General features: G+C 39.1%; 2 protein-coding genes across 3 annotated transcripts; both read right to left on the reverse strand.

The window, feature by feature from the left end:
• Positions 1 to 2,361: 2,361 nt before the first annotated feature.
• Positions 2,362 to 8,488, reverse strand: fdps (farnesyl diphosphate synthase (farnesyl pyrophosphate synthetase, dimethylallyltranstransferase, geranyltranstransferase)). 2 transcript variants are annotated; one of them, XM_042490124.1, is made up of 10 exons: positions 8,331 to 8,488; positions 7,721 to 7,876; positions 6,633 to 6,773; positions 5,967 to 6,047; positions 5,726 to 5,848; positions 5,563 to 5,651; positions 5,406 to 5,478; positions 5,234 to 5,311; positions 4,319 to 4,453; positions 2,362 to 3,128 (listed from the first exon to the last, which is right to left on the reverse strand). In XM_042490124.1, the coding sequence occupies exons 1-10, from the start codon at positions 8,331 to 8,333 to the stop codon at positions 2,928 to 2,930; spliced, it is 1,080 nt and encodes a 359-aa protein (XP_042346058.1). In that variant the 5' UTR covers positions 8,334 to 8,488; the 3' UTR covers positions 2,362 to 2,927. The 2 variants fall into 2 exon arrangements, with proteins under 2 accessions (XP_042346058.1, XP_042346057.1); XM_042490123.1 differs by lacking the exon at positions 8,331 to 8,488 and having other exon boundaries at positions 7,721 to 8,178.
• Positions 8,489 to 9,352: 864 nt separating this feature from the next.
• fam189b (family with sequence similarity 189 member B) lies at positions 9,353 to 24,267 on the reverse strand. The gene is made up of 14 exons (XM_042489122.1): positions 23,193 to 24,267; positions 23,045 to 23,101; positions 20,851 to 20,958; positions 20,581 to 20,697; positions 19,149 to 19,256; positions 18,777 to 18,937; positions 17,958 to 18,057; positions 17,792 to 17,864; positions 17,019 to 17,316; positions 15,763 to 16,124; positions 14,457 to 14,498; positions 11,894 to 12,069; positions 11,454 to 11,600; positions 9,353 to 11,350 (listed from the first exon to the last, which is right to left on the reverse strand). The coding sequence occupies exons 1-14, from the start codon at positions 23,424 to 23,426 to the stop codon at positions 11,105 to 11,107; spliced, it is 2,229 nt and encodes a 742-aa protein (XP_042345056.1). The 5' UTR covers positions 23,427 to 24,267; the 3' UTR covers positions 9,353 to 11,104.
• Between the last annotated feature and the right edge of the window lie 1,084 nt (positions 24,268 to 25,351).

Below are 25,351 nucleotides of genomic sequence, written 5' to 3' on the forward strand. Positions count from 1 at the left end.
CGCCTTATCATCACATCCAATTTGTCTTGAGTCATTTTCGACTTCAGCAGCTCCTTCGGAGAATTAATTTTGAGAGTAGAGTCTCATTTCCCTTAATTCCTCTTAAATCATCATATCTCAGGGGCGGATTATGAGACAATGGGCCCCTGGGCACAGATTTGCAAAAGGCTCCACCACCTCTCCTACATCAAGAACAAGACACACATAGTTAGTGGTGGTTTTGCATCTTTTTGTGAGTTTTTGTAACTTTTGTCTTTTACATCTATCTTTCATTTATTTATTAATGCATTTATTAATCTGTCTTGGAGAACATTAATGCCTACACAAACCTCACATAGCCTATATGAGCCACAGTTTTTTGTGCTGCATTTAGAGACCTTTTAAAAGCCTCTGAAACAAACAGGTCTGATTTGTTTTTAGAAAAGGCAATGAGCAGCTTGGCAAAAAATGTCCTGCAAATTGCTAAAAAAAAACGTTAGTAAAAGTTGAAAATCATCGCAGGGGGAAATATTAGATATTTTTTAAAAAAAGAAAGAAAAATGTCTCGTTAAGTTACATTTTAACTTAGTTAATTTTTGAATTATATATTTAAAATCATATGACTGAATATAAAATATAAACACTCAAAGCAGTGCGTCTGGGACTTGTGCATGTCAGAATGTTACGGCACCAGTGTTACTGTATGTCCGTGTCAAATAAACAAATAGATAAATAAAAAAAAGACCTCAAAAACACCATAAAATTACAAAACAAAGACACACAAACAAAAAAGACAAAATGACCCAAAAAGATGAAATGATGACTTTTTTTCTTTTCTTTTTTTTAAACAACCACAAAGTCTGTGTGTTTGCCCATACTCTGTGTTGGGGAGTGAGCTACATGTAATTAAATCAGTCATTTTTCAGTCGATTGCTGGTAGTTCAGCTACATTCATATTTTCATAGAGGTTCAAGTATTAAAGACATTTTTTTGCCATTTAATCTGTAATTTACTACTGAAAATTATTTTTTTATTTCACTTCCTTACTGTAATTAAGACCCATTTGACCACAATTACTTGCAAGTATTGAATATTGCTATTTTATAACAAATAATCAGAAACTTTGTTACATATCATTTTTTAAGTTACCTGGCTAACTGAGAAATCCTGCTTGGGCTAACACCCCAACCTGGACACTAATTTCTGGAGACAGCTGACTGAATGATAGACATTGTATGCAAAACCACAGCTCCCATTTCCTGCACATTCCTATGTGTTATGGAGAAACACTGGACTTGATACGAGCAGGAGAGGAGAAGAAAGCTGCCAGTTCCACCTAAAGCAGAGCAGACTTATACTCAAAAACAGGGGAGTTGAATGTTGAGTATGAGTGGTTTTAACTCTGCAATGACAAAACAAACTTATAAAAGATAACCAAATAATGTGAAATATTATTGCTGTTATAGCAAATTAACTTACAGGAGACACACGTTTAAGCTGCTGTTCAAAAGAGTGAACAAATGAAGGAAGCCAGTTTATAAAACCTCTCATTAACTAAACTGATTGCACCTGAAGGAGGCTGATCCTCTTCAAACGTGTTTAATTTCTAGTGAGGTTTTTTGGGGGGTTTGGGTGCTGTGATCAAGTAGGCTCTTTTTGGAAGTAACTAATTTTATTTTATTTTTTGCTGGCATGTAAAATATTTATTTGTTTGCGTTACATTTCATTTCAATTTACATTATCAATTTGATCAGTTTTTTACAAAGTATTTTGAACCACTTTTTAGCTTTGAGTGTCTTTGTTGTAGTTCTTCGTTCAGTGTGAAATAATCAATAGTTTCATAGCTTAGCTTTCAAAGTGGTTTCAACACTGGATGTCCCCAAATACTCAAAAACCCCGTTCTAATTTACCTGAGCCCATAACCCACTTTACAGATCAAACTGTGGGTTTCTTTACTGAATTTTGTCTTGTCTTGATTTTTCTGTGTACTTATTTTTTTTCTCTCCAGGTTTACTGTAAGTGGTTTTTGTTAAGTTACAGTAGTTGACAGACCATCTTTTGCTTATATATGTTTTGAGAAAGGAGCAGGTAAAATAAGATTTTTTTGGTCATGGGATGTGCATTACAGTGGTTTGAATAAATCTATTTTTTGTGCATTTGCATGACTGCAACAAATAAAAATTAAATTAAATGTACAGCAATCAACAGCATATAATCCTCATTAAAAAAAATGGAACCAGAAATGTCTATTTTGCTTCAGATGTGACTGAAACTATTATGGAAAAAGTTATTTTACGTCTATTTTAATCAGCAAATGGTTTCTGTTCTACAACCTGCACAAAAAAACATCACAATGACGAAATAGGGAGAAAAGAAGACAAATACAGTTCATACATTATTTATTAAAAGCAATAACATTCAGGCCAGTAATAGCAGAAATATAAAAATATTTAGAATTAAAAAGCTGATAAGGTTTAACCCTTTGTCTTCTGTACATCTGCTGTCCTATATGTACAATCTCTAATTAATAATATATCCTTTCCCAGAAAATCAAAACTTTCTCAACTATCTGATGAAATACGTAACTTTATGCTGCCGTGTTCTCCTCAGGGCAGACTAAATATGAAAGCAGACCCGTCTGCGTCAGTCTTACATCTACTGGATTCTACAGTAGAGAAGCGTCTGCAGACACTGTGCATTTTGCTCTGGGTTCAATAAATAGGTAGTATGGAGGAAAAGACATTCGCCACTAAATATCTACAAATCACTGCAAGGGTACGAGACAGCCTGCAGGATTTCCAAGTGCTGCGCGGGTCGTGCTGTTGGTAGTCAGAGCCTCATCCGTGGCAAACCCGCCGTAAAGAGAGAGGAGCTCGTGTGCATCATGGGAAAAGTCAAAGGAGAACCAGACCGATGCACCTGTCACTGTGTATAACCACCGTTTCCTCTCACTTGTTCCTCTTGTAGATCTTCTTGGCGAAGTTGAGGAACACCGAGTGGGGAAGGTTTTGAGCGTGACACGCGATGAGTTTCTGTAGCCGCTGGTAGCTCTCTTCCTCATACGTGTGGTACAGTGTTGGCATTTGCAGGGTGTTGTACAGCGCTTTGACCTTTTCCACACAGGCGTCATCGTGGCGCCCGTAACATGCCTGAGGACGAAATGAAGATGAAATGAAGTTTTTGCTAATGCACTAGCAAGTGACTTGATTTGAATTGGATTTTATTTATTAAGCACAAATTAAAAATGTAGAGAAAAGGAGACATGCAGGGGAAACCCAAAAAACCCTCAAGCAGCTTGACAAGTGAGGTTCCCCGAAACTATCAATCAGGACGTACAATCTCTTAACCTTGATCAAACATTGTATATATATATATAGGCTGTAATAATAAGAAGGGACAGGCAGATGAGGACAGAAATAATTATGTTAAGAAATGAGATTTAACAGATTTTTTCAATTACAAAGCAGAAAGTCTGACCAGATGAGGAGGAAATGAATTCCACATATTGGAACCTCTGTATGTGATACTAAATTAGGATGAAGTGGTTCTTGAGGCAAAGCTGGAGTGCTTTTTTGGTGGAGCAATTATGAAATTGATTGTTAACAATAGAGACATTTTGAAAAGGCGGTTTCAGAAACCAACACATGCAGGATGAAGTCGAGAGATCAGAACCATAAAAACATAGTTGGGTCGCTCTAACAACTGATTACAATAAATAATGTTTTTATTGCTTAAATTATTTTTATGGAGTCCCTAAAGTCCAGAGAGATGTTTTTTATTTTGTGCACAAGATAAAAAAAAAAGTCCCTTTTCAGGACTTAATGGCCTCCACACGTTCTTGTTTGTATTGCTGAATGATGTTTTAACTGAATACAGACTTGACAAAATATGAAATATCTGTAAAAAGTCACACTCTTCATGTTTCTGCATTTCTTGCTGGTAAAAGCACCAATTTTGCTAAACCAAAGTGTACAATTATAACACTTTCTTGTTGTAGTGTAAAAAACATTGCCTGTTATTCATTGCCTTAGTTACGCTTTATCAGTTTTTGGAAAACTTATTTCAAATTAAAGAATCTGTCTGTGGGTCAATTTAAATGTACAGTTCTGAGAAATACTGCAATTGTAGCATGTGTTGCATTTATTCTGTTGCATGCACGAATTACAGCTAGAAATATTTATGCATTGTCTTTGGTGTTATTGTGATGGAAACTGTAAGTAAAACTTCACAGTTCATTATAATGCCTCACTTTGTAAATTTAATCTGACTGTGAGCCTGCACACAACTCGTTTGCAACAAAAAATATTGATACATATTCGTAAGTGATCTGAAATCCCACCTCCAGCTCTGCTCTCTGTTCAGGAGTCATGTTTCGCAGAGCCGTCACCACCAGCCAGCTGCATTTGTTGTCCTGGATGTCTGTGCCAATCTTTCCTGTCACTGCAGGGTCTCCGTAACAATCCAAGTAGTCATCCTGCAAATGAAAAACATTGAGATGTTATCGGTGCGGTCTGCAGCGCGTTATTACCTCCACCAAGGAGGTTATGTTTTCGGCAGCTTTGTCTGATTGTCAGCAGGATTACAGAAAATCTGCTGGCCTGAATTTCATGAAACCTGGTGAAAAGTTGAAGAATTGGCAGAATGAGAACACCTTAAATTTTGGGGCAGATCTGAATCACAGCAAACATTTTTACAAGCAAGACTGCTCTTAATCAGAATTGATTTACACTGCAAGATGTCATCTTAAATATGTACGTGAACGTGAATGAACCACCAAGAATCATTCATATGAATTAACTGAAAACCAGGTATTTATACACATATTTACATGTTTTTTGAGTGTGATTATGTATTTATTGACGTGTCTTGATCACATGATTGCTCACGACAGTTCACATTTAAGACGGCATTTCGAGTGTAAATCTAGTCTGATGAAGAGCGGTTGTGCCTGAAGCGTCACTTTGGTGTGTTAAATAAGTGATAAATGAAGCCCTGCAGTGTGCAAGCCACTTTTTTGCCTTTTCACTATATACATATACATATATATATACATATTTTAAACAATATTTTAAACAATAGCCCTGGAAAACAGTTTTTCTTAACTTTTCCAGCAATTTCATGACCTGTGGAAACCTACAAAAGGTGGATACACAATTTATTTTTCACTTAATATAATCGCCAGTTAGGGCATCTGGCCTTGTTAGGCAGATGTGAGTGCCCTAATAGTTTTAAATGTAATGTGAAAAGTAATTACCTGTATTTGAAAGAACTCTCCCATCTCCAGTAAGATATGTTTGGCATTATTGTGTTCCTCCTCACTCTCAATTCCTGCCTGCAAAAGTAAATTACAGTAGTTATAGGACAGAGTTTGACATCACTTAAGGTATTTTCCTTCTGCCATGTGTGTACACTACAAACACACTCACAATGTACATTGCAGCTGCCACCGGGAGGTAAAAAGAGTAAAAGGCAGTCTTGTATTTGACAATAGCTTTATACCTGAAAGATGAGAAGAGAAATAATTACACTCATTGGTAAACAGCATCACAGTGCACACGTACTTCACAGATTGAACTTCACTACCTCTCCATGGTGAATCTGTTGAGGTCGATCTGACCTGGAGGAGCCGTCATGAGGTCCAGAGCTTGGCCGAGCTCAGTCTGGAAAGTTGTCTGAAACAAACGAGACATAGTAAGAATGCTGTGCTTGTGTGTGCACGTGTGCAACCAATCAGGACGTCTCGTACCTCAGTAAATAGCTCCAGTAAGTGGACGTAGTACGGTTGATCCCTGCAATGTTTGCGAAGCAGTCTGTAGATTGACCCTTCTAAGAGAAATGAGTCATTGATGGCATCCAGCCCGATCCCATCCTTAAAAACAAACAGATAAGTTTCAACTAAGCATACCATTAATAGTGGAAAAAATACATTTTCACACACAAAAAAAGGCATTTTAGTCTCTCTTGTTATGGAATATATCATGTCTGACCTTCTTGTACCAGCAGGGCTGTCCTCTCCGAGTCACAGATGCATCCATGATATCATCAGCCACGAGGAAAAATGCCTGAAGCTGCAAGCAGAGACGCAGTTGTAACACTTAATGAGAGAACTTAACACCCTTGCAAAGTGTCAGAACAACAGTCGGAGTGAGAGTGTGCTTGTCAGCTGAAGTTTTAGTGACACATTTAGCAGCACAAAACAGCTTAGGCTTTTTACCAAAACCCTGCCTAATTTTGTAACGCCTGATCTCGACCTTTTTGCCTTTTATTGATAGGACAGATTGATACACAGGAAAGTGTGAGAGAGGGGGAAATGATATGCAGGCAAGACTCTACCGAGTGAACTTGAGGTCGCCCCAGTCTAACCTCAGTATAACCCAACCCTCGCATTGTCTTTAGATGCAACAGGGTGTCAGGCTTTAGTCTTTTAAAAGTCTTTTTTTAGAAGAAGAAGATTTTTTATTGTCACATGCACATTTCAAAGTCTTCAGTGTATAGCAGACATTTACAGGAAGAAAGGGTTGTTTTACTAGCTTGTGAAAAACACTGCAGGGATAGGCTGAAGTGGCAGTGCTGGTTTTTGTAATGGGATTTGTTGACAATATGAAAACTGTTACATTGCCAGACTCCTTTGACATATTACAACATGTCCTTACCAACTCAATGCACCATCCAACCACCAGAGCCCGCCGCACCGTGTCCTGTGTGAGCTGCGTGGGAGGCAGCAGCTCCCTCAGTGAGCCAATCACAGACAGGCCTCTGTTCCTCTTGCCTCCGGGTGAATTATACACCAAAACCTTGGAGTAAGGGAATAGGTAGGAGCAAGAAGGTTAGATTTAAGGCATTTCAAGTGTTTTTATTGCCACATCAATTAAATAAGACCAATTCTACAATAAATAAACAATTACAATAGCATTTTTTTTTATGACTTTAGAAAGATTGATTTTACTTTTACATTGTCTTAGGGGTCAAAAATGACCACCACTATATTTAACAGCATAGAAACCCCTCTAAATGATCTTTTTTCTACTTGAAATTTGATAACTTAACCTCGAATGACCCCAACATGAAAAAAAGTGAAGCATTGCCTTTGTTCATGTTTCCATAAAAGCTGTTAACCAACAAGGCAAAAATCTTGTCTTGGGGGTCAGTTTTGACCCAGCAGCTATAAAATCATTTTCACACCACAAAAACACACACACACACACACACACACACACACACACAAAGAAATACATCTGCAAAGTCCATGCACACAAACCTGCATACTGTCCTCATTGTACAGTATAATATACTATGTTTCTTAAGCATTAAAAACTACTTTTTGCACATCTTCTTCTTAGGCTATACAATTCTACATCTTACTAAAAACATGTTTACACCTATACAATACATTTTGCAATAAATATAATAAACCTTTACTTTAGGAAAGAAAACAATTAAGACAGGTGTATAAAAACGAGTGATTTTCACTGATTAAATGCAGTCTTTCTGCACCTTGAAGTGGGGAAACCTAGATATTCACACAGTTTGTGATGAATGTCAGGTTGTTTCTTCATGCAAAACAGATTTGGGGTTTAAAAGTCAATCACGCTGCTTTACTTTAGGGGTTTAGAGAAGGCGGGTCATTTTGACCCCTAGAGCAAGTAGTGTGTGCAGAAAGTTAACACAAGGGTTAAGACATTTTTATAACAATTAAGGCCTTATTTTGATATTAAGAAGGTCCCTTTAAAACACAACTTACCTCTTTCAGCCTGTTCAGAGCATCAGCCAGTGAAGGGTCAGTGAGGTCCCGCTCCGACAGCTCCGTCACCAGCTCGTCAAACTGGGTTTCAAACAGCTGAGGATCAGACAGCAACGCCTTTTTGCTGTTCTGCGTCCCGTTACACATGCTGTCTCCCTGGAAAGACGACGTGCACAGCAGGGCAGATACAGTTTTTAATTTATGCGGGCAGACGGCTTGCCACATGGTCCTGATAGGAGCATTAATAACCAAACTCAACAGACGTCTCATTCCCGACCGTTAAATGTCCTCACCAACCCTGAATGAGCCCAAACTCACCGGACTGTACCCTGAACTAGCTATTTATATAAACCACATAACGTTACATTTGTGCGATATAGGATAGCTACAAAGCTAGTTAGCTCCATAATCTGCTCGCCCACTAACACCCTGTAAACACGGGCAGGGATTAGGTCAAGGGAAATACTATTATTAGCTAGTTCCTTATCACAAAAAGAAGCGTTAGCTGACGTTAGCTCACATTGTCATCCAGCATCCAGCCTGTTAGCAAAGCTAGCTATACCACAACGATTAAAATTATTTGTTTATTCACACACACGCAGTTACATACCATAATGATACTGTCCCTTTATCCCAAACAGTTCAGTTTAATACAGCAAAATAGTTTATCTTCTGTTTCTTCGTCTTGCTGTTACACTTAAGTCTGTGAACGTCTCTTCAAACCAGGATGTGCCGGTTGTAGTTCGCTGAGCCGCTGCTGTCCGTTTTAATACAAAGCAGTAGGACTAGATTCCCCAGCATCCATTGCGAGTGGTGCATGTGGGCGGGGGCTTTGGAAGGCTCCATTTGACATTTAGCGTTTTGATTGGTCAATGCAATCGAACCAGGATGGGTTTTCACACAGGATGGCCAATAGGATTAGAGAGGAGGTGGGGTTTAGGTGGAGTGGGGAGATACGAGAGATTTGGATTTGCCAGGGGGCGAGTCTTAACTTTTATAATTATTATAGACTTACTTTTACAGAATACAGTACAAAGAGTAACTCCTTGTATTGCATTTTATAATTTTTAATTAATTTTATATTTTATTTTCTTCCCTAGCTATCTGTTGCTGAACAGGGAGGTTGAAATTATGATTTTTTTTACAATTTAAAAATGACAATAACACTTAAAAGATTTAAACCTGCAACACAACTACTGCCATTGTCTATCTTCATTTATCATTTTAGGTTGTTTGTTATTCTGATGTTCCACTGGGTGACACACCATCATGTGATTTTTAATTTAAAAAAAAAAGAAAAAAGAAATGTCATCAATACATGAGCTGTGTAATGCTTAAGATACTTTAAATATGATAATTAAAAAAAAAGTTTAGTTACTATAGTTTTAATAAAGAACAAAACAAAGCAAATAAAAAAGAAAGAAGTGAACAAAAAACATCAGTAAATAAAAACATGCAACCAAAAATCCAAAGCTAATAAAAAAAAATTAAAAAAAACCCCAAAAAAACCCAGACAAAATCTTTCAAAAACCAAATAAAAAATTCTAACTCTGCACTTGGTCTGTTATTTTGCCCTTCGTATTGTGTACAAAACATCAGCGCTGGTATTGTTATTTGATGTCTATCATTTATTTCATATTTTCAAATACATAACTTGCATTGAAAGTTTTGCCATTGACACTGCATTTAAAATCTGGAATAGGTGTCATATTTAGATACATTTATTATTCAGGTTTCAAGGCTCTATCCTGTTAAGCCTGCCATACAGATATACATTTCTTCAAATAAATAATGTTTTATGCAAGACAGGAGGTAGAAATACAGCTCAGTGCCTTAACAATAAGGGAGTGTATGGGTGTGCCTGTTTTCCATGTGCAGGCAAAGTGTGTATGCGTGTACATTATTAAAATTAGGTACATACATATGACTGTATCCAAAATGTGCCTTTTGCTGATATGGAGTCAATATCATCACTTAGTGAACACACCAAAAAGACTTTCCAAAGAATAAAACTCCAGTCTGACATTAATATTTATACTTCAGAGCTGCCAGGCCCATCGTTTGCTCAGCATCAGCAGTCCAAAGTTTCTTTTTTTTTTTTTGATTTACCACCCATGACACCCAACTGCATATCAAATTTGTCCGTACATTTATTGCAAAAGACTCTTCATGTCATTAGAGTCAGAGTGCAATTTAAACCTCATATCTTAAAGCCAATGTCACAACTACACGTGTGAACTTGAAACATACTCAGACCCTATCAAAATCAAATTAGGATGCAGAGGCCTGTTTGGAGCCATCTGGCAGAAAACTTTGGGAGCAGTGCGCATCTCCGACCTTCGCCTTCAGCTACTTATAAACACAAACACATTTCAAATGGCTACTATCATAGGTCTTGGGTGCAAGAGGAAAAAAAGTAAGAAGCATTGTCAAAAACATGCAGATAAAGACATTCGGAGGACATGTTATTTAGTTACACAGACGGTCAGGATCAAATGCACAAGGTTCCTGCTGTACTTGGAAAGGCTGTAGCAAAACATGCACATATGCAAATCAAACCACTGCGTCCAGGGGGCCACCCACAGAGATTACGTTTCAAAGGCTGAGCATGTGTCTGTGGCGTGCATTAATGTCAGTGTTAAAAATGCTGGCTGTCTTTTTTTTTTTTTTTTTTTTTTCTCAAAGGCCAGTGTGGAAGTGAAAAAACATGGTGAAAGTGGGAATTGCAAAAAGAAAAAGACAAAATTAGCATCTCGGTTAAGAGCATTTGTCCTTGTGTGCAACCTCATTTGTTTATCTTACATTGTTATCAGCTAACTATGTTTATTTAGATGCTTTTTTTCTTTATTAATGGAAGACAAAATAAGGGTTTTTGTGATCACTTCACCTGAGCGATCCTGTGGATGAATAGCAATGTACAAAAGGGCCAGAAGCATATTGCAACCCATAAATATGTAATAGACTGAATGTACATGTGAGTTGTTGTTGTAGCATGAACGCTAGCTGAGTTCTGTCTCCAGTCTTATGTTTCCAGGTGTTTTCTTTTAGAGGTGAAGTGGAGAATACAGCAGAAAAAGGTGCTTCTGGTTGGTTGTCTCTGATTTTTTTTTTTTTTCTGCCCAGAATAAGCATCTAGTGATCACTGATGTTGAACAGTGGAGTCGTGTGAGCTCTGGGCTGATGTTCAGAGTGATAAAGAGCACCACTGAATAAGGCCATTTGCACAGTTGGCTTCAGGAAACAGAGATGACAAAGAGGAGAAGGAGGGAAGACAGATATCTCCACTACAGTGCCTCCTTTTCATCAACCTGCCTTACTTCCTCTAATCCTCCATACCACCATGTCTACTCGTGTGCCTCCTATCTTCCTCCTCCTTCACCCTCCTCACAGCGCAGACTCCGAGTAGAGCGCTCCCGATGACCCATGCGGTGGATGAGGTGTCACTAACCGACGTAGTGACAAGGAGGACGAGGAGCTTAAATCTCCACAGCTGCGCAGGTGGATCCCCTCTGGCACGCGACCGCTGTGGTGCCGGTTGTGTCGACTGTCACTATGGGAATGGTGGTGTCCACGGCGATGGGGGTGATGGGTGTGATGTCCTCGGGTGGCGTTCCAAGGGGTCAGAAACACCTGCAGGGGAGTTTTTAGAGCACAGATTTAGACAAAGAGGAGATGACTTTACTCAGAAGCACTGAATTATTCTGATGTGGTGAAGTTTGATAGGGTTTCATACTTGTTCCAAGGGCAGGTGGTTGGTGGCAGTGCCCTCAACTCCACTCCTCCTTTTAGGTCCCTGCCCTGTGCTCCCAGCATGCTCGGAGGAGGGCGACAGGTTGCGTTTGGAGCGCTGCAGGAAGCGAGCAACCAGACCCCGAGTCACCTGAAGAAAAAGTGACGGGAGAGAAGACATTCAAACAGCAGTCAGGGTTCTCACAGTTATGTAAAACTTTAAAAAGTCATGGTATTTTACAGTCTCATTTCCCAGACCTGGAAAAGTTGTGGAATTAGTAAAAATAACTGAAAGTTTCAGGAAAGTCTTGGAATTTTGTTGTGCGTGTCATGAAATTAATTGTTAGCTCTGTTTGTGCTGTATCGTGTGAATGGTCACTAATTGTTATAATGGGTCCTTGAAGAGTTTTTTATGGCTTCTGTATCAACTATTTTCAGACCAACCTTAAGGTCTCCGAGGGAACGGTGACAGTCTTTAGGTAAACGCAGTGGAGAGGTGGGGGGAGGTTTGGAGGGGACCTGCACTCCTGTGGCTGCTGATTTCACGCTGCCTTTCCTCGGCAGAGCTGCAGCAGGAGGCAAAGAGGTGCGGGGCAGCAGACACGCCTCAGAGGACGGACCTGTGACAGATAGGATCAGAAATAGAGTTACTGTTACAACAAAATACTGGTCCAGGGGAGTAAAATAAAAGTCTTTTAGCAGATTTTCTCATCCCTTACATATACAGAAGCCTAAAATCAAGCTTCTTAAAACCAAGAAGACATTGATGCATTTTAAGGACCTTGCAATAGCTGCCTCTTTGTTTAAAGATTGATTTTAAGATCATTTTAGTTTTAAATCCCTTTGTGAATTGCTGTTCCCAAACTAACCAGTGCACAACCTTGGATCCTCCAACAGGAACCTGTTGATTTACACTTGAGGGATAAAGGAGGCTTAACATTTGTTGCTGAGGCTCCTCAGCTGTCAAACAATCTGGTTACTACGTCAGTATCTCCTTCGAAATCCCTTTTGAAGAGTTATCTTTAAGGAAAGTTTTCCAATAATTTCGCCTTTAAATTTTAAGCTTTTTTTTAAATTATTATTAATTTACACTGTTTCTAACTGTTGACACTGCACTTAAGTCTTGCTCCGCTCTATTTAAGATGAAATCCACCCTTTGTTTTTACATTTTTACTTGCAGTTTTATCTTTAAATTATTAATTGTTCTTAAGATTATTCCTCATTTTTTTTACTTCTGCCTGCCAGGTTAGTTAAGTTATTAGTTATTACTTGTTTTTTTTATTGTTGTGTTTTATAAATAAAGCACATTTTAATTCCGGTTTTGAAAAATGCTATACATTAAATAACATATAAACTTTATTTTTGTTTTTATTATTACACTGAACTTCAGGGAGAACCATGGCCCAAATAAGAATCCACCAATCAAGCCTGACTAGAAATAAAATCAAATACTGAATAAACTACCCAAAAAGGAAACACTAAACTGAACTTCCTTACTAAATAAAAGAGGGGAAACAAGAAAGTAACCGACATTTAATAGCAGAATCACTACCCCTCTGACATTATTTGGCACCAACATACACAAGAGCTAATGCTAAGGCCTGACAAAATATTTCAGAATAAACGGACACTCTGGGTATAAGCAGGAAGCAGCAAATGGGCCAGAAGTGCTACATCTGATCAGCATTTATTGATTCTATCCCTGTCAGCTGTGAGATACATTTCTGGGAAATGTGTAGCTTTTTCCCCCCAAAGAAGTACACTGTATTTGCTGTATATTAGCTGTATTGCATTTACTGTGTATAATAAAACACACCACATTATCCTCATGCTCTGCAAAAAAATAAGACCATATTATTTTGTATTGAACTGTAATATGCAATAAAACTATAAAATCTTCCATAAAAAGTGCAAATGATTTAACTTAAACTTTCAAACATGCAGGTTCATATAGATTTGTGCAGGAATATGTCCTAAAATGCAGAAATTAGTTAGTTCTGCAGCTCAGGTTCCCTAGTCTTTAAGTCAATAGGTTTTTTTGAATGGGTTTCTGGTTTGATACCTGCAGTGAGATCTGTGGTTAAAATAAGCTTAAAAGGTGCTAGCACTACAACATAAAATAAATGATCAGTTTTGAAGCTTTTATTTGTCTTAAAAAATGGTGGTTACTAACAACTAGAACGTCGGAAGCCAAATGTGGCTTTGCGGGCTAGTTGTAGTGGTGATGCAAGTCATTCGACCATAGCGTAGTTTGTTTATATCCTAACATTAGCTTTTTACTTCTGATGATTGCATTTACTCGTCAAAAATCATAGGAGTGTTGCTCATTTTTGGAGATTATTTTGCTGAACAAAATGTGTTAGTATCATAACTGTTTGTTTGCCTCAGATCTTATTTTCTGCAATAATCCAAAATCTAGTGAAAAAATCCCACTGGCTTTTTGACGAAGGAATCAGGGTTCCCACTTCTGTGTCAGCCCACAAAATAGCATCATCCATGCAGTACAATTTCCTTCAATAAAGCCCATTAACCACTGGAAATATTTCCATGGTATGTCCATTACTTTGCCACATAAACCTTTTGATTGGACAACAATCGCAACATTCATAAATCAGGATGTGTCACAGATAAACGAGGAACTAGTGAAGCACATTATTGTTTCTACAGCGGAATCTAATTTATCAATCTGTAATCAAATCACTGCTAATTTAGATGTTGTGGGAGAGTTTCATAAATCACATGCACACAGGGACAGAAATGTGTGTTTCAATGTGTACTTGTGTCTAAGAGATAAATGACAGCCATTAGATGCAAATGTGTTCAGTTATATCTTATCTAAACAGCTTAGAAATGTTTTCTTGTAAACATTTTGTGCCTTAAATTAGACAGTCGAATGTGAAAAAAGATAGAGGAAGAGAAGCAGTGATGACATGCAACAAAGCCAGGATGCCTTGTGCTTTAGACATCATCTTAAACATCTTAAATTCTTGCAGATAGAAGCTCTTACCCGTGTCTATAGATACTTTGCTGCCTCCAGAGCCAAAGTCAACTAGAGAAGAGGAAATAGAAGCAAAAGTTATAGATTATTGGATGGGTTGTTGTAAAAGATGTAATCCTATTTTAAATGTAATTAGTTAATTAAAATTATTAGCACACAAGATTTGATAAAAACAAGTAGATAATAGCAAACACAACAAGAATTGTGCAGGAGAGGTTAGGAAACCCTGATGGGTCTTATTTTGAAAACCTCCCCTCTAAAATTAACAATCTATAATGGAAATTCTCTCCCTAACATGACAATATAACAAACAAAAAAGTAGTTATGATAATAATAAAATAAAATAATGATGGATTTCATAAAGTGAGGACTGGTATTCCACAGTAGTGGTCCTCTGTATTTCAAAGCATGTTGTCTGAGAGTTGTTCAATAATAGGCAAGATAAATGTCCTCTGCTTGTTTTTTTGGATATTAATGAACATCAGAGATCATTAAAAAGAAGTTATGAAATACATTTGTTAAGCTGTGCTTTTGGAAAATACATTTATACATAAAAACATTTGTTTGGTAAATACTGATATTTAAAATGGACAGCAGATTTAATTTCTTGAACAGAGGAGCTGATGATTCCCAGCGTTTTGACATAGTTGCCAATCGGACAAATTCCTTGTGGACTAAAATACGTTTTTACAGGGAAGAAGGATATGTACTGGCCCAAACGATATTACAGTACGATATGTACGGATACATTAAACTAAAGTAAAGAGTTAGTTGACATGATTGATTAACTACTGAGCCAAGTTTTATGATGTTACCAGAATACTTCATAGTTTTGTTTTTTTTTTTTTACACACAAACTCAGTGTGGTCTTTCCAGGACAGCTGTTCATCTACTAATATGACTAAGAATTCAGCTGAGATGACTTGATTGATTTCAGTATTGTTTAGCATCTTCCTTTCGATATCTTTTGTTTTTGTTTCTAAAAATTTTAAAATTGGATTTTTTGACATTTAGAGATAGCTTGTTCATTCTAAACCATTTCAAGTATATGATAGGATATGATTGGCTTCTCTGATAAAGGAACCAAAGTTTGCTGTTGATAGGAAAGTATTAATATCATCAGCAAAGAGGATGGGAAATGCAGTTTCAGATATCCATGCAAATTCATTTATAAAGATTAAAAATAAGAGAGGCCTAAGCATAGAGCCTTGAGGCACTCCACAATTTAGTTTGATTTTATTTCAGGTACAATTACTCACAAATACATACTGATCTCTATCCCTAGAGCCTAGCCTCTTTTTTGTGTCGGACCTACCTGTATCAGTGGAGGAGCCGAGGCCTGGCTCACTGTGTGACCTCACAAGACGAAGGAGCGCCTCACTATTCCTTCTGACACCCTCTCCATCCTTTTCATTCTTCCCAGCCCTTCGTCGAAGGTACAGCGGTTGACCTGGGAGGGGTGGCCCATTACCCTGATCACCACTCTGCTCACTGGCAGCTGAGGAGGATGAAATGGGAGGAGCACAGGAGGTTGGTGCACCTCCTTGGTGTGTTGGAGTGGAGGGGCGAACTCGAAACTCTGCGACGGAGGTTTGCTGTGAAGAGGCAGATTTTCCTATTGCTTCCAGCTGGGAACAACTACTAGCTAGCATAGCCTGGCGACGCAGTACTGGAGACCTGCGGGACAAAACAGGAGAGCACAAAATAACACCATCAACTGTTGCACACTTAAATTATTAAAATACTGTAAAACTTCAATTAATAGCCTGGGGTATTATTTGCTTAAATCACTGAACTCAATAGGCTTATATTTGGGACGGGCATCTATATGGGACAGGCTTTTATTTCCTTTTACCCAAAACTGATGCTCAGCAAAGATCGGAAACACAATCAAATCATTTATTTTATCATTTACTTTCTGAGACGTGTGTAAATTGGCTTTATCTTATTTAAAAACATGGGAAGAATGTAATTAGCAACAAAAGAAGCAATGTCCTAGAAGTTAGCGAGAAAACTATCTGAAAATTTGCCCCCCCCAAAAAACAAAAAAAGTTAGCAAGAACTGACCTGGGTAAAAAAAGCTTAATAATAAAAAAAGCAAAATAATTTAAAATATATAATTATGAATATAGTTCACTGGACTTAAAAAAACCTTCTATATCTACTGATCTCTTTTTTGCATCTCTTTTGTTTACTGTGTTGATATTACTGTCCTCTTTGGTGCTCATGGTTTCAGTGAACTGAATGTTTAATTGTAAAGAATCATAGCAAGCGAACAATGTGTGTTAGCATGTCCATGTTGACAAAAGTTGAAACATAACATCACACATATACATATTGTGTGTGTGATCTAAGCAGCTAAGTTTATCTCCAGCAGGTAGCCAACAACCAGGTTTTATTAATCCAAAGAACCTCTGTAAATGAACTGCATGGCAGCCAGACTGAGCCTCTAATTGAGACAGACCTTTAATTTTCAAAATGTGTCGCCACATCTGGTAAGTAAAAGGGACTGGGCTTTTAATTTGGACTAGGTTTCCAGGTTTGTCTGTGTGTGTGTGTGTTTGTCCTCACCTGTATGTGGTGGTTGCTGTGCTGGGTGAAGAGCACGAATTGGACCTCTCTCCTCTCAGGAAGCGTCTGGCTCTCGGTCCTCCTGCCAGAGGACTCTCTGGCGTCTGAGACGGAGGACCACGAAAACTGATGTACTCCCCACTTTCTCCTCCGTCTCCTCCCTCACCAGCGTTCCTGTTGGCCCTGTCCCCGTGGGTCCTCAGGCCGACCTCCATGAGACAGGAGTCCTCAGATGGAGAGGAGTCATCAGGGATGTCCACAATCTCTGACATCAGCAGAGATCCACTGTCCATGGACACTAATAAAGAAAAGTCCTCTTTTATTATGAAAGGTTGCTTAAATACAGATCTTGTTTAAACAATAATAGTCAATTAAAGTGGAAAAAGCCACATTTTCACTCAAAGGGATTTATTACAAATCCACCCGTAAATGTAACAATTGGGACATTCATATGTAAAAGGCTATTTTTGGTCTTCTACCTTCTTGACAATGAATCTACACCATTCAAAAAAAATATGTGAAGTTATTACCCACACTGCCAGGGCTTATTTTCTGTTAAAGGGAGAATATATATATATATATATTTGAAACCAATTTAATAAGTGATGATGTCATGATTCAATATACTTCAGATGATAAGTTAAAGCAAAAGCAAAAAAGTGTTTCTCCACTTAAAAATATACACTCCCTGATTCTGATACAGAGCCTCAAAACATCTACAAATCCCCAAATTACCTCTCAGAACACTGTTGACATTTCAAAACTCTTCTCACCTTCTCCACTGAAGGCTGTTGAAGTCCCTCTGTCTCCAGACAGCTCAGTGCCGTGGGGGTCAAACACTGTGGCCTGGACAGTCAAAATAGAAAGGGATCAGCATTTGACATCACACACATGCAGATACACACCCACACACACAGATACATACACACACACACTTACCTGGCTTGCAGCTCTTTGTCCCATCACAGCCTCATAAGGAGGGGGGCAGTCAGTGGGGTAGAGAGGAACAGGGCTCTCCATGGAGCCATTATAGGTGATGCTGCATGGTAACACAAAAATATATATAAACAATCATTTCTTTCTTTTCTTTTTTTTTGTAATTATTTTAATTATTTTATTGGTTTATGTAAACGTACAAAAACAAAATAGACAACCAAATGAACATGAAGACATTTCAATCGTGTAAAAATAAAAAATAAACAAATAAAGAAAATAAGTAAATAAAAAGATAAAGATTAAAAAATATAATAAAATAATATAAAATGGGGAGGATTAAGAAAATAAAACATATAAAATAAAATAAGGTTGAAAAATAAATAGAGAGACAAACAAAAAATTACACTCTGTAGAGAACAGTATTGCATCAAGATATACACACGTAAACTGTGGGTGGCTACTAATTACACTACAATGTGTTTCTGGGAATTATTCACACAAAGTCAGGTCTGAATCTTGAAGTGTACACCATCCATTTTTTTTTCCAGTTTTCAATAAATGTATCCTTCTGGTTTCTCAATTAAAAGAAATTCTCTCCATTACATAAATACTGTATATTACATTAATCCATTTGTCAACACTGGGTGTTTCTTTTTTCAGCCGTTTCTTGGTTAGAGATTTCTTACAGGCCACCAATAATATTCTTAACAGGTGTTTATCCTTTTTTCTCCACTTGAATTCCTCCCAAACAATTATTTTCTAATCATGTGCTAGACTTAATATTGTGCACAAGTGATGTAAAATAATACTGAGTAAGCGTACCTCTGAGCGTCTGTTTCAGAGCTGCAGGTGTACTCAGGAGGATAGTACGGAGGTGGAGGGATGGGTGGGACAAACTCCTCAAAATCCATGATATTGGTCAGGAAGGCATCCTGAGGAGTGGTGCATTCTGGGTTGACTGAACGAGAGCGATGTGGGGCCAGCTAGGCAGGGAGAACGGGAAACACATCAAAACTGTACATTTATACTTTAAATTTCACATAAATATTAATAGTAGATCTATGAAATGGGCAACAGCAGTTGTGCAAAGTCAGATCTCAAATATGCAGCTGTGTTTATTGCTGAGTATTTGTCATTTATTGGAAAAACAGCTGGTGTGTTTGAAGTAAAATGTGCTGTACTGTCTGTACTCACCAGGTGCACAAGGTCCAGAGAGAATATGTGGATGCTGCACGTCACAGTGGACAGAGTACAGATGATGGTGGAGAGAATGCTGAGACCGCACGCACTGAACAAAAGATCCTTTAGAGAAAGACGCATTCAGAAAATCAGCATCTGACAACATAAAGGCATTTTACTGGCAAGAATATGTCATATTTATAAGACAGGTTCACAATTTTTCAAGTCTGACTTTGCATTTCTCCATTGTGCTGCAGTGGACGGATGATATCAAAAAGGGAAATTTGTATCAACACTAAATTTGGAAGATACTCGGCTGATTTGTAAGCTGCAGCCTCACGTAATTTAATGTAAACAATGATCTCCTTAAATGTTTAAAATATTTACACCAAAAAACATTAAATAAATGGTAAATTCCAGTGTTCAAGTTAGGCATGCATGATATTGGATTAAGATTTACAGATATTTTCGAATTCATTTTGACTGATTGCTGATAATGATATATGCACATATATTTTTCATGTAGTAGAATTAACACATTACTCTTATCCTGATGGCCTCCTGGTGCCACACGCAGACATAAAATACACGGCTTTGCAAAATTCACACATTCACTGGGAAAACAATAAAACTACTTTAACCTGGGTTACATGTAAAACATGCCATATTTATCCTCATGTAACAAAAACAAACCTTTAAAATTCCAAAAAAGTTGTAAAATTAAAGTGCCATCTTATTAGTGTGTCATATTGTCAGAAATGTTCATTTTGGTTCATTTTAAAGCTGATATCTGCTGATACCAATTGTGCATCCCTTGTAAAAATTACACTGTAGCTTCGAGAGGAGCCCTATTTTTTGGTTTGGGATGGTACTGTACACATGCATATGCATAGTTGAATGAGTCCACCTACGTGCAAAAACAACTTTCAATACATTTCAGTTCATACAGAGAATATTCAGCTCGGTACGGAGAAACCTTGCTCTGTTATGTAGAGTTAGAATTACATAGAATTACATTCAACATAATATTATCAGCTTTGACAATCGAAACAAAAAATGCTCCATGGCTCAATGTGTTGCTTTCATATAGCAGTTGTGAGCACATTTTTAAATGTATAGCCTCGCTCTATAAAGCCCAATGTCATCTGTGCTAAATTTGTATTTCTGTTGTGTGTTTTCCCTTTGTGTCAAAGTGATGAATGACTTAAAGATTTTACCTGCCAATGCCAACAATTTACTGACGCTTGGCAGTGGTGGGATTTAATTTAATTTCCAGCTCCCATCACTTTACATACTTTAAAGGCGAGTGGAAATAATAAGGCACAGTTAACAAAACTGTTTCAATATTCATGTGTCCGCCTGACTATTATTTTAAGACAAACTTAAAAATGTGTTCAGCTATCCTTCAATGTTGAGTTTAGGTGATAAAATGACACATCCTACCCACCTTCAGCTGATGCCTGACTGAGTGACAGTCTGCGTTCAGGTAGAGCACCAGGGTCTCCTCCTCTGTGATGGAGCAGGAGTGAGTGGGCGCACAGCACACGCACACACCATTCTCCACCTACACACATTCCCATACACAGAGGATTGGTGTGAAGACTGAATTGCACACTAAAAACATATTTCCAATTATTCCTGACACGTTCCCAATGCATCTGGCTAGAAGGGCATTTCAGCATGAGGCAGAAGAAAACACTTGCAAAATGTTGTGTACCTGGCAGGTGAGCATGGACTTGACCATCTGTGCGTTCTGACAGGAGAGCATCGAGCCGGCCAGGCTGAGGATCACACACACTGCAGACAGCAGCATGAACAGTGACACCTGCGGGGGAAAACACAGAGTGTGTTTTGGATTTGAAGCAGAGTGTCAAAATTTGTGCCACGGAGGGATGAGAGTGTGCAGAGTTTTATTCTTCAAACCAAAGACCATGCCACGTGATCTCACTGATAAACAAAACTTAAGCCAGAGAGGAGGAACCAATGAGCAGGCCCACACAGAATCTGTGCCCGCAGAAGTATGACGACACCTTTCTGCAGATTCAAAAAAAAAAAAAAAAAAAAGTTATCTTAAAGGTCCAGTGTGTAGGATTTAGGGGGATCTTTTTGCAGAAGGTGCACTGTGCATGTATCATTCATAACTATATTTTCATTCATTTATAATCACCTGAAAAAAAGAATTGTGGTGTTTTCATTGCCTTAGAACGAGCTGGGTATATCTACATATCGAACGGGTCTTCTTTGATGGAGTCTACCATGTTGTTCTACAGTAACCCAGAGTGGACAAACCAAACACTGGCTTTATATAGGGTCATTTACATATTTTTGCATCAGCCACTGTAGTTCTCCTACACGCATGGCACACGGGAGAAGTTTCAGTTCTGCAACCTCGCCAGTAAGATACCACTAAATCAGACACACTGGACTCTTGCATGAATGTTATCTATCACACTGCAAGCAAAAATACTTTTTAATTTTGCAGATTTTAGTTTTGGATTACTGCTGAAAACCGTAAAAAAAACAAACAAACAACAGCAACAATATAACAACAAACAAATCCGCAAATTCTGTTTGGGTCTGCTGATCGGTGGAGTCCCTGAATCAACCCACCCCAAACTGGGGCTGTGAATGAAACACGAGAATGTATAAAGGCTCAGAATAAAACAGTATTTTTAATGTAAAGATACAGAAACATTTCACAACACAACACTAGTAAACTGCTGTTACCAAAGCCAAGAATAAACTCTGAACTTCACCTATTTAGACGACATGAATGAAAAGTCATTAAAATGCTCAGATGAAAAATTTACCATGACAATGCTAACTGCTGATGAAGATCGTGATATGACTAAACGCTCCTCAAACAGCCACTGAAGGGACCTGTGAACCTGTCACTGCAGGTTATTGTAATGGCTTTCAACCCTTTTCATGTCTTAATAGATACACGTCTGATCACAGAGCCCCATTTAATGCAGTTTTGCTTCAGGGACCTCCATCTTAAAGGTTTTGGTTGTTAAGACCACAATTCTAAAGTTGTCAACTGTATTTGAGGAGATAACTGGGGAGAAAGTGAAACCTGTGATCAGAATAGTCACTTTGGTCACTATAGTCACTCTTCACATTACTCTCTTCTATGATAAATTAAAGGTTCAATGTGCAGGATTTAGGGTCATCTATTGGCAGATATGGAATATTATAGTCTATAATCACCTGAAAATAATCATTTTTTTGTTACTTTAGTATAAGCAGTTTGTATTTACATATGGAGCAGGTCCTCTCCTATGGAGTTTCTACATTAGCCAAGAAAGGACAAACCAAAAAAGGCGTAAATCTCAAGGTGACTGTGTCTTTGCCGTCAGGGCCCCTCGGCTTTGGAACGACCTGCTTGAGGAGATAAGGCTCGCAGAATCAGAGACTTTTTTTTGTCTTTTCATTTTATCTTTTAACGTGTCTTTTTATGCTGTGTTGATCCTGCTTATTATTATCATCATCATTAATTATTTAATAATAATTTATTTTGTTGTTGTTTTTTTCTAACATGTTTCCGCCTCTAATCTCCTGTTTAATTCTACCTCAACTCTTATCTGGCCTTTATTCGGCAGTAGTACAGGGGAAGTTTCAGCTCTGCAACCTCACCGCTAGATGTCAATAAATCCTACACACCAGACCTTTAAATCGTGAAAAACAACAATCCCCCATTCTTCTAAGGACCCCCTCAAGGACCGCTGATTGAGAAACACTGTTATATATCGTAGCTTAGTGCTGCATATCCCCAGGCAACACCTACGGTCTTCTGGGCCCCTGTGGATCTGGGGCCCTCAGGTTCTCTTTACTGGTTTGGTAATCCAGCATAGCTTCATGACACATGGTTTTACACCTATAGCTAAGAAATAAGATGGAAATATACATACCACAAGGGTCAGTGGTCTCCTCCATGAGATTATTCCAACTATCCCTGAAGCCACCACCTGCAAACAAACACCACATGCATCAGAAAAACCCCAAATATCTGCAGATAGGTTCTTAAAATGATATGTTTTCAGTCAGATTTACACTTACAAAGAAGCCAGCCCAGAAAGGACAGGACTGCCTCACACGGGCTGAGGAGGTGAAGGCCATGCTGGTGAAGGAGAAGGCCAGGACCATGGCCCCCAGGCCCAGGTGGCACAGCCCCAGGTACAGGAGCAGCCGAGCCCCACCAGGCCCTCGGCCCGACATCCCCCTGCGGCTGTCCGACCAGCCTCGAGACCCTGAGGCTGAAGCCACGCTGCTGGAATCTGACGGCGAAGGCATGTCAGGCTCGTCGGTGTGTGCGGAGGAGGCGGCTTTCACGCTTACACTGGGCTCATAGAACAAAGTTTGGTTGTGTGGGTAGAAGTGGGGGCGAGCAGAAGAGGAGAGACATAAATGCTGGCTTCAGAGCTCCACTCTGTCACAATTATGCACCAAGCTCTCCACTGGCAGGTGCCATAGGTTCTGCGCAATGCCCCATGGTGCGCACTGTAGTCCAGTAAGTGAGTCCAAGAACTTTGTCAGCAGAAAGTTGAGAATTGAGCAGCCACTACACACTCGCAGCCACCGTACTCACCTCATATGACGTTTCAGCCATGATACTGAGATAGCATGAGTCAATACAGTGTGTGTTTCATCCCATGCAGTTCACAGGCCACTAGTGCAGTCTTAAAATGACACAGACGGAGCTTTATTATTGCAGCTGTATGTCATTGTTATTGGCTTTTTGCTGCTCCCTCCTCTCCATCTTCTGCCTTCCACCTCTCCCTCCTCTCGCCAGTGGCATTGCGGTAACTGGAGACCAGAGCAGGCCGCAGATTTTAAAGCGTCCCAAACAGCTCCTTGTCTCACCCCTCCAGCAGCGATGACACGAGCCGCTCAGTCCGTGTGTCCAATCAGGAGGAGCAACATCCGAACATGTGCGCTCCCCTCCCGCGACCTTCTCCTCATCCTGTCACGGCCAAAGAAAGAAGTCGGTGTGGAGATCAACCCCCCTCCCAAGATCACATCGGCTCGTTCGGGAACTAATTACCTCGACCGGAAATAAATATCCTCCACCGATTTTCAAACTGCACCAAAAATAGCAGTCATTTTAATCTTTCCTCGTGGATTTCGATCTTTGACAACTCGGGGGTTTTGCGGTGGTCCACACACGCAACTAAACCCCCCTCCTCCTCCTCCTCCTTCTCCGCCACCTCTTTCCTCCCTGCAGTCACGCGGGCATCCCGCTCAGCCCGTGTGTTCGTGTGTGTGTGTGTATGTATGTATCCTTACCTCACTGCCTCCCACCAGACGTCACATGCACATGACAACATATCTTGTAGCCTACCTATGTCCGGGATAACATGTTTAAATCCATCCGAGTTTGTATTTTTTTCGGATATTTGGCCCCTCCCTCTCCTCCGCTGCTCCTCGGTGCAGCTCCGCGGCTCTTGAGAAGGACTGTATCGTGTTTGCAAACCGAAACCTGCCCCTGCGTGATGACAAGGCACGCAAGGACGTGCAGGCAACTTGAAGATGCGGCAGAGCGCGCGCACACCGTCGTGGTGCTGATGCTGGGAAGGAGGGGCGGTTGCTTAGCGACAGGCTCCCGCTGCTGCAGCACTGAGGGTACAACAACTAGCACGGTCCTGACCGCTGTTTTAGGGAAGATTGTGGTCAAAAAGAAGCAACGGGGGGTCCTAGTGGTAAGAATAGGTGTCACATACAGGTGCCTGGTCTAATTTAGGACTACCGTGACACTGTGTCTGTCAAGAAACACATTTCCTGTCTGTGTCATGGATGTTTTATAGTGAAGTCGGTCTGTGTCCTTGAGACCCAAAGCCACCCCTCTGCTCTTTAACCCTTTAAAACCTGAGCAATTTGGCCTGATTTCTTTCAGAAACATGGAAAGAAGGCAATGAGCAACAGCAACAGGAAATGTCCCAAAAATTAGCAAGATTACCTGAAACTGGGGGGTGGGGTTAACAGAACAGAAACATAAAATTACCTGAAAAAAGTGCTAAAATTTTAAAAAGAAATATAAATATTTACAACAATTATACAGTTTAAAAAATATATATTTTTTCTCCTTCTCATTTCATACTTTTCTGATGAAGCTCTCTCTCCTTTCTTTAAAGCCAACTTTCATTTTTTTGGTCTTCATAGAAATCTATTATTTTTATTCTGGTTTCCATTTCCTTCTTTCTTTTTACGTAGTGACTATT

This window comes from Plectropomus leopardus, chromosome 7 (genome assembly GCF_008729295.1).
Source record: "Plectropomus leopardus isolate mb chromosome 7, YSFRI_Pleo_2.0, whole genome shotgun sequence".
Classification (NCBI taxonomy): Eukaryota; Metazoa; Chordata; class Actinopteri; order Perciformes; family Serranidae; genus Plectropomus; species Plectropomus leopardus.